The 13,804-nt window shown below is 35.5% G+C and overlaps 1 protein-coding gene across 1 annotated transcript; it reads left to right on the forward strand.

Moving 5' to 3' along the window:
• The first annotated feature begins 606 nt into the window (after positions 1 to 606).
• Positions 607 to 6,591, forward strand: LOC104094677 (uncharacterized). The gene is made up of 9 exons (XM_009600651.4): positions 607 to 827; positions 1,110 to 1,225; positions 1,714 to 1,771; positions 1,851 to 2,000; positions 2,107 to 2,317; positions 2,689 to 2,734; positions 5,159 to 5,279; positions 5,360 to 5,432; positions 6,142 to 6,591. The coding sequence occupies exons 1-9, from the start codon at positions 743 to 745 to the stop codon at positions 6,362 to 6,364; spliced, it is 1,083 nt and encodes a 360-aa protein (XP_009598946.1). The 5' UTR covers positions 607 to 742; the 3' UTR covers positions 6,365 to 6,591.
• Positions 6,592 to 13,804: the final 7,213 nt, after the last annotated feature.

The raw sequence follows: 13,804 nt of genomic DNA on the forward strand, positions 1-13,804 counted from the left end.
AATGTCTGTCACCCGGTAGCATTTAATAAAAAATATTCTACAGCATTTAGTACACTGTCCCAAGAATATGGCATTCATGCCCGCCGTTACACATTGTTCAATGGCCCTCATAATTGACATTAAAGAATGGCTTGATCCTAAGACCATGTACTCTAGGTGCAGCTATAAATAGTGAGCTCTATTATCATTGTAGAGGACGCGAATTCTCTGGCAAACATACGCTACACTCTATTCAAAGCTTAATATAACTTTATCTTCTTGCTTTCTGATTTCATTGTTATTATGCCCGGAAGCCCTGCTCCCGAAACTGTTATTTCTGCTATTACGTCTCCATCTCAAGGCTAAGTATTGCGTATCCATATAATTCATCTATTAATTCAAGATCAAATTAATTCACTTGTCTAGAAAACCACGTATAAATTCAACTGTATTGTTTTACGCGTAAACAGTTCTTTTCGTCGCTATATAACAACGTTTAACGATACGATATAATAAAATTTAAGTTACAATTATATTTAAAGTAACCGTACGGTACAATAAAACAGGTAACAACTCATACAAACGGTTAAGTTTGGTAGTCAAATTGTTTCCACCAAAAAAAAACAAAAAAAGTCTCGAGCACAATAGTCATTCCGTCGTCTGGGAGAGAGCTGCGCGCTCATCTGACTTGCACGAAAAGTAACTTACATAAACCTCGAAAATCCAAAACTCAAAAACCCTAAGCTCAGTTTCAGAAATCGCCATGGCAGCCACCAAGTCACCTTCTGACGAGCCATCAAAAGCTTCACCAGCGTATATGAACTACTCAAATGACCATCATTTCTTTGGTAAACTACTTATACTATTTCTCATTGCAACTCCCCATTGCATTTTCTGACTCTGTGATCAATCAATAAACTATAATGCAAAGTCGAACACACACTAACACGCAAATATATTGTAATAAAATTGTAGTTAGTAGTACTAATATAGTATTACATAAGCGTAATTAATTGATTGATTGATTGATTGAGACAAATATTTTCGTTTAAAGTTTAATTTTGTGGTTGAATAAGGGAAACTTTTGGGCTCGATTAGTTCAAACTGAAGTGTTTAATTGTTGTATCTAGTGTGGAGAGAGTTCGTATGGGGAGCTATTGCTGGAGCTTTTGGGGAAGGAATGATGCACCCGATTGATACTGTGAAGACCCGGATACAGAGCCAAGCCATTTTTAGTGGATGCCAGGTAGTTATACACTCAAACTTCTCTATAACAACTATACTTTAAATTTTAAAACAACATTTCACTATAACGGCCAAGTTTTTTTTGGAACCGATTTTTCATTTTATAGTATATTACATGTTCTCTGTGCTTTTGTGATCGTCCATATGTGCTTCTGATATTGTATAACTAGAGAAAGAGGCGGATTCAGTATTTTGAGTTAGTTGGTGCAAAGTACCATTGCACCTGTTATTCATCTGTGGTAATTGATCTTAAACTTAGTATGTTTTTCTTTTAAATTACTCTATTCAACTATGTAAATATTGGTGGAGTCAAATATAGAGGGTACGCCAAACTTGGCACAAATATATGTCTTTAAAATTGTTCAACAATATAAGCAAGTCGATCGAACACCTCTGCACCTGCTGCTGCGACTCCGCATCCACATCAAATTTTGATTTGCATGAATGTTTTAATTATGTTGTATAATAATTTCCTTGTGTTATTTTCAGAACCAGAAAAGCATACTGCAAATGATACGAACTGTTTGGGTTACCAATGGATTAACTGGTATTTCATTTGTCTTGGCGCTTATCTTGAACCGATTTGTATGTGATTTTAAATAAAACACTGCCACTTTTGCTGCTAGGATTTTACAGAGGAGTAACGCCAGGGGTCACTGGTTCTCTTGCCACGGGTGCTACATATTTTGGCGTTATAGAGTCAACCAAGAAATGGGTAGAAAAATCACACCCGAGCCTCAGTGGCCATTGGGCACATTTCATTGCCGGTGCTATTGGTAACCTTATCGTTCCTTCTCCTGATTCATACTCATTAGCTTCACTGGATATATTATTCTGCAATTTTAGAATTCTGAATTATTAGTTGTTCAATCTGCATTTCAGGAGATACACTTGGGTCTTTCGTGTATGTTCCATGTGAAGTGATAAAGCAGCGCATGCAGGTTCAAGGCACCAGTAAGTATTGGGCTTCTGTTGCCTTGAAGGATGGAAGCTGTGTTACACAGGGCCCAAACATGTATGGTTATTATTCAGGAATGTTTCAGGCTGGCTGCTCTATATGGAAAGAACAAGGTCCAAAGGGTTTATATGCAGGGTACAGCTTTTCATGTCATTCTTTGTTGGATAGTTGGCTGCATAAATTCTCTGTATCAAGTAGAAAAGCAATTTGTTCATGATCACATGTCTGTGTATACGTTAGCAGTACTCTGTGCTTCACATGAAGTTGCTGTCCCAAGCACATTAGTTTTTAATTATGAACAGGAAAAGATTAGGTGGGCAATTAGGAGCCTATGTGCATTGTGCACTGAATACCATCTCTGCTAGGTTGAGGCTATTCATTTAATTATGTTAATCTGTTTGACGTTGACATTTGTTTCTAATGTTTTTTCTGATGTATAATCCAGACTCCTCAATCAAAACTTAGCTGTTTTGGTTGCTAAACTTCCTTTGCCATTTCATTTGCAGATACTTCTCTACACTTGTCAGAGACGTGCCCTTTGCTGGTTTGATGGTATATCGATCATGACTCAAATCTCATTTTCTTTCTTTCCTTTTGTTTGAAGATGGATTGTGTGCTTAGTCTAACTCTCCAATTTATTTTATTTACTAGTACTTGTTGATGTCAGACATTTAACTGCATCTTCTTGTGGCTGTAAATTTATAGAGAACTTTTGAATTTAAAATGTTTCACATAGTAAGGTTATATGGGTTGGGTGATGAGTTATGGAGAAGAAGAGAAGCAATGAAAATGAGTGTGCTGATGAGCAGGACCATAGAGTAACCTAGGGTATCTAGTGGCTTGTGACTTCTCGTATGTATTGAAAAACATATGTCAGATGTTGTGTTCCAATCAAGGATATAATGGTGTCAGTTTGGTATACTATGTGGAAGCTTAGCCCTTCTTTGTCTGGATTCAACTTGGTTCAATACTCACGGTCTTGTGCTTTATTAGGCTACTGAGAGCTTCTGAAATGACTTCTTGAAGTTGAAGCTGTATGATCAAACAATCTCGAGCTTGGCAGTTGGCTCAAACAGTAAACTTAAATACTTGAAGCTTGATTTAGCCAACCAAGTCCAAATTCAATCCAAGTGCAAATTCAATCCTATAGAAGGATGCTCTATTTTCAGTACCTTCTTGGTATTGTTTAATAAAATTCTTACCTTTTCATATTAAGAAAAAAGTTTCAATCCAGCAAAAAGATAAACCAGGGAAACCTGTAGATCTTTTTTCTTAATTAAAACTGACAGAGAAGAAACTTTATTTTGATAACAAACAAACTCTATCTATATGGTTCAAGTGACAGTTGATTTAAAGAATGTTCAAGCTATAAAATGTTGGACACACTATTTTGTTCCAATTTAAGCTGACTGTAATTAGTACTTTATTAAAAACTGACTGAATCATTATGAAATCTCTGCTTTACAGAAGAATCTTCTCTGCTTTTAATCATTATGAATCTTTTAAATCAGATTGTCGCATATGTAATCCAAATACATGTGATCTTAATGTTCTGCTATAAGGAAGCATTCTGAAATGGATGGCTCTATGCAGAAGCGGATCCAGGATTTAAACTCTATGGGTTCAACTTTTAAAATTTTTAGCATTGAACCTATTATATTTTTAAAGTTATGGGTTTATCTCTACTATTTTTGTAATTTTAATGATTTTTTACATATAAATTTTTACTCCGCGTCGAAAGTTATGGGTTCAGTTGAACCCGCGGAGTATATGCTACATCCGCCCCTGGCTCTATGCTTAAAGGTGGTAGGGCTTCAAAATTCATAGGTCGGGAGGAGTAATAGTAGAATATAGGAAAAGTAAGGAAAGACGGAGATCTGGAGTAAGGAACAGCTGGCGGACAGAGGGTGAGAGATGGAAGGGATGGAAACAACAGCGAGACCTATGATTTTGGAAGTCCTATAGAGCAGAGATACATATATGCATAAATCAACTTAAAGAATAGAACAATTTAGCCTGCTAAGCAGCGGAAGGCTTACCAGCGTGTTGATCGAGATTTTTTTAGGCTTGAAAGTACTGTTTGGGGTAGCTTGAGCTTTTCCGGGGATGAGCAAGGTGAAGCTTCAACCAAACTGAGCTTCTTTAGCTCGTAATCAAACTGGTCTAACTCGCACCCCTACTTGAAATTTCTGCATATAGGTATCACTTCTCATTTACGATTGCATCAGCAAATAAACAACTTGAGTAGAAATTTATTTGAGACAGAGCTCTATTAACTAGACTGAAATGAGCTCTTTTAGTCCTTTTAACTAGATTGAATATCAAGAAGCAATTACAAGCCCCATAGTAGTCTCTGTATCTTTCAATTCTTTCCAGTCTATAGTAGTTGCATTGGAAGTTTATGCAAAGTACAAGACTTGCCTGATGCTTGTTTTTTTTCTTTTTGCCCTTTATTTTTATTTAATGAATACACCTGAATTTGGAGATTGCGGAGAGAGATGGTTCGGTGAATTGGTTATATAGAAAAGAAAATAAAAGAAAAGAAAAGAAAAGAAAAGAAAAGAGAAGAAGTAAAAATAACACTGCAACTTTGTCACTGTAGTTCCTGAACATGCAATTCACTTCCCTGCTCTTTTGCTAAATGGAGATGGTCCAATGTCCAGACCATTAGGAACTATGCTCCGAGTATGATTGTGTCGACGAGTTCTGACTTGAATGTTCCACGTATTTTTCACTGTAGAGACAATTTCCATGGTTTGGTTTTAACATTGTAACTTGATAAGAATCATGAATTTCTTCTACTTGTGTAGACCATCATTCCCCTAATACTGTTTCCTTCAAAATTCCAAGATTTGCTGTTGATCTGTAATGTTTTGATGACACACTTTTCAATTCAGATCTAATGTAACTATGTTTTTATTTATGTTTCTGTTATATTAATTTATTTGTAGCGTTGGTAAATATTCAAATTCATAGGTTACTTTCTATGAGGCTTCGAAAAGCATGACTGAGTATGGGAAGCAGAAGTGGTTTAACAACTTTAGTTATCACTCAAATGGTTCTATTGAGGGCCTCCTTTTGGGAGGACTAGCCGGGGGTATGTACTACTCTCTCCTTGTTAAAGTATTATACCGATAGTTGTATTTGAATATGCAATGACTTTTCCATCTCTCATAGGTTTAAGTGCATATATCACCACTCCATTGGATGTTATCAAAACAAGATTACAAGTGCAAGGAACAACACTAAGGTGCTCATATGTCTATATATCTTTTTTGTTGCATTGTTAACCCTTTCATTAAAATCTTTGGGCAAAAAACAACATTTAATGTAAGACTTAGGTCTCCACTACTTGTAAAACTCCTGAGTTACATCCCTTACAACATAAGAAAAAACCTTTTTGGTTATTCAGACACCATCCTGACTAGGGGTGTCAAACGGACGGGTGGGGTCGGATATGAACGGGTCGACAACGGGTAATGCAAAAACGTATACATTATCCGACCCGACCCATATTTAATACCGATAGAAAACGGATTAACCGACGGATAATATGGTTATCCATATAATCCATGGCTTCTTGAATATGATCACTTTTTGGGAGAAATCCTAGTCTCCCACACTTGAGTAGCTCCCAATTTGAGTCTTCGCAAATGTAAAAGTTAAATTCATTGGTTATCCATATTTGACCCATTTTTAAAAAGTTCATCATCCAACCCATTTTTAGTGTAGATAATATGGATGAATAACTGTTTTTGTTATCCATTTTGCCACCACTAATCCTGAATTAGGAAAATTATATATTCTCTTACTGTGAACAGCTTTACTTATAAACTGGAGGCTGAATTTTTTGTTAATTATTTTTGTTGCTTTGTAATAGCTCGTGCTATGTTGAAAGATATGATATCATCCATGATTTTTTCATATATTCAAGTTCTGCATTGTTAATGTGTTGCCAGGTATAGCGGCTGGCTGGACGCTGTTCAGAAGATTTGGATGACTGAAGGCGTTAGGGGGATGTTTAGAGGTAGCATTCCTCGAATAACTTGGTACATTCCAGCTTCTGCTCTTACATTCATGGCGGTTGAGTTTTTGAGGGAGCATTTCAATGAGGAGTTGGACAATGATGTTGCTAGCTTGTCTGTGGAGACAACAAGTTCTTCCTTGCAAGAGGTGTCATGAAATATTATATTGCTTGTAAATTGCTATTAATATTGCACCATTTTTTAAATAGATGCTTCAGTACAAATGACATGGAACCACTGAAATCTTATGAAAGTTCGTAGCAAATCAAAGTGAAATATTCAATAGGCTTTAGTATATCAAATTTGTTCTTTTTCTCATTGTTCATACAGTCGTATCTACTCTGTAATCAGCCAATACATCTAAAGTTTTCCTCCCTTCAGAAAGTACTTTGTAGCTTTAGCCTTTATGCGTAAATTCATTGTGGGATCGTCTTCAAAAGATGATCTCATCGTGGCTTATTCACCTTCATTTGATAAAGAAAATCGTGGACGTATAAAGCTTGACGGTATTTATTCATTTCTTAATCATCAAAAGTTCAAATAAAACTATCTTTCTTTTTTTGTTCGGGTATCTTTTACATTTTGATTAACATAGACGTTACAGCTTGACGGTATATGCTGCTTATTTATTTTATTTTATTTTCTAATAATTGGATGCATGTAATTAATCTTTTCATGCCACCATTTTTCTTGACATTGTATACCTACATAAACAATGATGAAAAAATAAGATAAAAGTAAAAAGTAAAAAGTAAAAAATAAAAGAAAATACTTTTTCTCCACTCTTTGAAAACTTCTCTACTTTTACATTTTGCAAAATCATCTGGAGTTATTCTTATTTCTGTTTTTAATTGTACGAAATTAATTGAATTTATGATGGCATAGCCTAAGCGACAAATCTACGAGGTCTGTTAGGAGAGAGCTCTCTAGCACTTCTAGTTAAGCAAAGCCTATATCTATTTCAATGTATTTTTTGCACTATTTAAGTAAACCTATATCACAAAGACTTGCTACGTTTAGAATACTGATACTACAATTGACTCAGATGAATTTTGTCATGCAAAGCTGGGAGACTTCAAAATATTTGGTTTTTGGAGCAGTTTGACTTCAAATGACTATCAACCATAAATTTTGCAAGCATACTTTCAAGCAACTACTGTCAGAAATATGGCAAGGACAGGCTCAGGCCACAATCAATTACTAACTAGCTTGACAACTGAGAATGAGCAACCAAGTAGTTTAAATTCTTGAACTTTGGGCCGGACCAACCAGATTTCCTACAACTAGCTGAACACGCCTGGAGTTAGAAGTCAAAGGAAATGCTATGTGAAAGTTTCTGCAGAAAGCAGAACATGTAGCAACACACATTTGCAAGCACCAAAAAAAGGTCTTTAGAGTCGATTGATTAACTCATTAGGATTATTTGTAAGGAAATATACCAGAAGTTGGGAAGGCTTCAACTTGGTGTTCATACCAATTTTCAATGGACAGCAAAGGATAATAATGTAATGTAAGCCAAAGGACCATAAAGTTTTTTAAAGGAAAACAAAAACCAAAACACCAACGACAACATGAAACAAATGTACTACCTACTCAAAAGAAAACCCTCAAGAAGTTATGGGTGGAGCCACCCTGCCCCGCCCTCAACCCTCTCCCCGGAAAAAAGAACCACCACACAGCATCCACAGATTCTGCGCTGGTTAACAGAAGATAAAGGAATATTACTTAATTGAGACAGATAAAGCAAGGTGGGGAGGGTCTATTGGAAACAGCCTCTCTACCCCAGGGTAGGGTAAGGTCTTGCGTACACACTACCCTTCCCAGATCCCACTAGTGATATTATATTGGGTTGTTGTTATTGTTGTTGTTGTTGTTGAGACAGATAAAGCAACTTGGAATGTAACAGGAGATTAAAGCCATATATGGAGATTGTCTTCTATCGAAAACACAATCAAGAAAAGAAGTTACATTTTCAGTACCAAGGCTAGATAGACTGAAAGGGCAAGATTCATGTTCTCTTGATCTTAGACAATGCTCCATTCTCGAGAAAATAGGTGCTTTGAGTTCCATTGCCAAGTTGATATGCGTATGCCTGAGGATTTGATAGCTCGATTCCATGACATAAAGGTAGCAGAACAATAATCATCACAGAAAATAGAGGATGAGACTAATAAAAAAAATGGAGCAAGACATGAAGGGAAAGAGATTGACTGAATTAGACCAACAAAATCTTAAAGGAATTGTCAACAAAATCGCGAGTAACCAGTAAAAGGGACAACTTTGGAAATGCACAATGTTAACAAGCTTATCCCATCTTTTTACAACAACTAGGCATCAATTCCAAGCAAGTTAGAGTTCAACTATATGAATCTTCACCGATCAAGTTGCTCCGTTTAAGCTCATGTTGCATCAAATTATTTTTTGAGAAGGTAAATAATTATATTAATATGGGAAAAGCTCCCGTATACAAGCCGTATAACAAAAAGAGAGAACCTACACATTAATATGGTTTTCTACAATTGTCACCCAATCTATTATACAGACAGGAACTTCATGGGTGGACCAAATCTAACTAAGAATAAGACACTATTCCGCAAATGTGAAATAATCATTTTCTAGTCTCTCAAAAGCTCTCCAATTTGTTGCACCATCACTTCTTTCTCTGCACTAAAATCATCTCAAACCAATATTGTAAAAAAAAAAATTACTAGAAGCTCTATATTTTCTATTGACTTATAAATCATTTTACACATTCAGGAGAGGTAAAAATTAAATAAAAATCCGCCATGTGAGTTTTATATACTACCGAACCCTCAACTATAAGGTTAAATGATTGGTTCCAAAATACCCATTCAAATCTAGACATATTAAAAGATCGGCTTTCCAACAATTTAAAGCATTCCATTGTTTAAAGAAACTAAACATCAAGAGTAGCAAGTAAAAGGACAACTTTGGAAATGCACAATGTTGTAGAGCTACTCACAGGATCCTGGTTTAGATAAGTGTCTCATGCGCAAAAATAGGTAGCCTAAGATGAGTTCAGGAGAACTAAGAGCAGAGAAATGATATTCGAAATTGCATACCAAACTAGTCACAACATACCAAACTACGGCCAAAATGACATAAATACATTGCAACCGGTAAAGAAAAAAGCAGAGAACATGTAGCATATACATAGTTTCAAAAAATCATCCTTCCAACCCTCTATTTCTGTAGGGAAATTTTCAACCAACTCAAGGGCTTTTTTCCTATCCATACTTGTTAACTTCAATCCAGGAAAATACTTGTTCAGAAACAAAGGTGAGGGACCTTTTTCAATTTCGCTAACTTTAACATCTTCACCCACACAGTCGAAACCAAGGCAATATTGCACCTCCTTCATACAAAATGAGATGCATGAATTTCCAATTTTAAAAGCTTTTCTATCGACGTCAAAATTCTCAATCATCGCCACCAAAAGCGACACAGCAATCTTACGTTCAGAGATGTCAAGATAATGCTCAAAACTTGAGCCCTTTAAAGCGTTTTTCTTGGCATCATCAGCCTTCATAAGAGTCATGAGTTTATACACATAGGCGGATTCAGGATTTGATGGTTACGGGTGCCACTTCGAAGCAGTATCAGGCGACACCGCTTCGTGAATTCTTTTGCTAAATATATGTATTAATACTGCGAGGAAGCGGATACTTAGGAAAAGTGAACAAAATTTGTCTCTTGGTATATTGGTTATGTGCTTGATTTTGCTCTAAGAGGTCAAAGGTTCAAACCTCAACTAGCACCTCTTTTTTTCTTTTTGCAAATATTTGAGAGAATCTATGCGATTAAAAATTGTGATAAAGTAAAATTTAATTCAGGACTTTTCTAACTTAAGACTTAACAAAACCAATAGACTAAAGTTATTTCTTGTCTAGAAGTATGATAATTAAAGTTATTATTCCCGTTCTTTTATAAATTTTGACACCGCTTATAAAAAATCGGTGAATGTCCCTGGTGCCACTATTTTTAATGCAAACTGGCAATAGTGAAGAGATTGAACTTGGGTGTACATTTAGTCGGTTCGATCCATTTTTGATTAATTCGGTTCGGTTCTGTCCATTTTGAATTAATTCAATTCAATTTAAAAGATTGATTTATGCATAAATGAATATGTGATCACAAAATCGAATAAGTTCTATCAAATTCGGTCTAATTCTCTAGGTTCAAATTCGATTAATATGATTAAAAAATATAAAGAAAAATAAAATTTTAAATTATGAAATACATCACTTCAATCTACGTATAGCTCGAATAATATTATGTCTTTGATGCATCACTCTAGTTTCTAAAATTAATAAAATAACATTAGATGCATAAAAAGAGGAAATGATTAAAATCAAATTCAAATAAAATGAAGATCTAGAAAAAGAAAAAGGAAGCAAATATACAATTTAAATAAATAATAAAAAGGAGATTGTACAAAATAGAGTAAATAACAGAGGTGAAGAAATTAAAAGGAGGAGCAAAAAGAAATAACATAACAGCAAGGACTTTAACAGAGTCTCGATCCTAAGTATTTTAGGTGGAGTTTCAAGGCTTTAACCATGGCACCTACAGTCATTTTGTTACTTGGGATGCCACTCTTTATATATGTTCAATAAGTTGAGGAAAATACTAATACATTTATACGATTTTACTTGAGCGGCCGATCGCGTACCACCCCCAAGCCCCTACGTAGATCCGCCCATGTTTATACATATCCCCAAAGCTGCACCTAGTATTCGCAGCTGATTTGCTCTTAGGGAGTAGCTAGATCCCCTTTCATTGGGAAAAATTTAAATGGACAAGAGGACAGTCAAATACAATATCAAGAATAGACAGATTTCTATTTTCAATGAAACGGGAAGAAATTTGCTAGTACATTAAACAATCACTAATAAGATGAAATGTTGAAATGAAAACTGATCCACTGGAACACACAGGTGATTGGTAATATTGATCATCCACTACAAAATCACGAACCAAATTTGGCACTTTTGAATCTACAATAAGTTAAATGGTGCATGCCATAAATCCCCTAAAGACCTAATACTTGGTTGGAGTAGAAGCTAACTACAAAAAGAAGCCAAAAAGTTGTGAAACAGTATACCAGAAGTAATATGGTGGACAGTTTGGGAGGGAAGAGACCAGAGATACTTAGAAGGTAAAAATGAAAACATTTGAAATTTGAAACACATGTTTATCACTTTTAGCATTTTAGCATAAATATGAAATGTACCACTCTTTCTCTGCACGCTCTGGATGCTTATTTTAATGAAGTTATCCTCACTTTCTAAAAAAGAAGAAGAAAGGACGGGGCCAGATTTCATATCTATATTCCTGGAACAACTCTTCCTCTATATTTCTGAGTTTGTATCACAGTAAAATTATGTCTGCAACTTTTGTTTGACAAAAAAATATAGACTTTCGATTAAATTAATTAATTTTATATAAAAAAGGATTAATCCTAGTTAATAATAATATTCTCAAATTTATAACTAGTCAACTCAAACAAAATCGGACCGTATTGGGGAAGGATTAAATGCAGCGTACATTCAATGTTTCCAGTTCATTAATGATAGAAGAATTTCAAATAGAAGAAATAATAATAAATGACATTAACGTAAATAAGAAAAATAATTCACCTAATATTGAATGGGGTAGATGATTCCCCCTTCTGACAGTGACGAGTGATAGGCATATACTATAATATTGGAACTATTCTCGGATCTGATGGAAAAGTGGGATAATATATAATCGAATCTTCTCAGAAAGGTAGTGTTTGTATCTTTTTTAGAGAGAAAGTTCTCTTCTCAAATAGTATTCTTATCAGAGAATGTTACATACCCTTCTCCCCTATCTTTTTTTCTATTTAAATGGGACAAACCCTAGTCAACCCTAAAAGTACAAACACCAAGAATATTCAATGAAATATTCTCCTGAATATCCTATTATGAAAGCTAGCCGTCAGCACTGCCCTTGATACTCGACCTCTGCCGTTATTGACTGCTCAGCTATGAGCCCCGTTATCTACTAGTCGTCCTCGACCATATCGCTTTTGTAAGGCCCCGTAAAATTTTTCCTACAAATCAGGGTTCTGTAATGCCGGAATAGGCGTAGAGGTTAGTAATAGTAGAAATTCTTCGCGGCTCGCAAGCTCGCCGCGGTTCGGACTTTTTGGATTGAACAGTACGCTAAGGAGTAGAAGGAAAATATTTTGCAGGAATAGGTATTTCTGCGGCCCATTATACGGTCGCATAATCACTCTGCGTGCCGCATAATGGCCGTAGAGTGAAACAACTACTTGGGTCATTTTGATGTCAATTTCGCGGCCAATTATGCGACCGCATAACCATTTCACGGGCCATACTTTTGTCGCACAATCATCCTTAGGATTTTTGCGAAGGGAGGTTCTGCGGTGCATTATGCGACCGCAGAACAGGTCTGCGGGCCGCATAACTACCGCAGACACAGGCAAATGCCTTTTCTAGTTTTTGGCACCAAATTGTACGGCCGATATGCGGACTGCATATCCATTCTGCGATCGCATATGCGACTGCATACCCTGTTCCGGAGCTTCATTTTTTGAATTTTTAAACCCAACCCTATTTCGTTAAAACATATGCCATAGTCCATTTTTGAGCATATTTCTGATATATTTAGAGTGAGAAAGAGTTCTTAGAGTGTGGAAGTAACTTTCAACCTAATATCAACAATTCTTGCTCAATCCTTGAAGATTATCAAGAAAGTCCTCATCTTAGAGGTAAGAATCTATGCCCTAACTCTTAATTTCGAAAATCCTCTAAAAAGGAGGATAATTAGAAAGATAATTCTTGGGTGTGGGGGTCGTTATCTTGCATAAATGTGTTATCAAAGAATGTGGGAAGGTTGTGACCTAAAAATGGTTGAGAATGGGTTGGAGAATGATGGAATCTTTCATAAAAGGGGCCTTAAAAACCTTAATGCACACCTAGTGCTTGATAATATGCTCAAATGAGCTAGAATCATGATCATCTTCCTAATTTTGGTCCAACTTGTTATATTTCTAAAATTTATCGAAGTGCTAAGAATTTCAGAACGTTTTAAAGTTTAAAGGAAGCTCAATAGAGGTATTTTGGCTAAACCCCCTTCTTAGAATCGAATTCCACGGTGTTCATATAATTGGTGTAAGTCCCAAATTGATCATAATAGAATTGGTTATTCCGAATATGCTTTTGTTGAATGATATATGCTCAATATGTATTGTAAATGCTTTATCATATCACCTTATCATTGAGGATATGTTCAAAATATGAAATATGTGTTAGAAATGTTAAGACTTTATGTCAAGATCGAATAAAGGTTGTTATACCAAATTGTATAATACGTCTCTATGTGCTTAGGATTTCCAAATTGCCCATATATGTACTAATGCCTTAAATGGTAGGCCTTATTGTTGTTGATGATGCTAATGATGTTTGAATGTGGAAAGGGGAAACTGAAATTATGAAATACGGCCAAGTGCCAAGAATGACTTTCTAATTGAGGCCACTCATGCCAATGAATTGAAAAGATGTGAAAGAAGTATGAAGTGAGATGATTG

Source organism: Nicotiana tomentosiformis, chromosome 12 (assembly GCF_000390325.3).
Source record: "Nicotiana tomentosiformis chromosome 12, ASM39032v3, whole genome shotgun sequence".
NCBI classification, from domain to species: domain Eukaryota; kingdom Viridiplantae; phylum Streptophyta; class Magnoliopsida; order Solanales; family Solanaceae; genus Nicotiana; species Nicotiana tomentosiformis.

Bases quoted from the DNA above. Each gene is read 5' to 3' on its own strand.
- LOC104094677 (XM_009600651.4), top strand. From the start codon at position 743: ATGGCAGCCACCAAGTCACCTTCTGACGAGCCATCAAAAGCTTCACCA. The intron at 828-1,109 runs GTAAACTACTTA...TGTTGTATCTAG, and splicing joins AAATGACCATCATTTCTTTG to TGTGGAGAGAGTTCGTATGG. The intron at 2,735-5,158 runs GTATATCGATCA...TCAAATTCATAG, and splicing joins TGCCCTTTGCTGGTTTGATG to GTTACTTTCTATGAGGCTTC.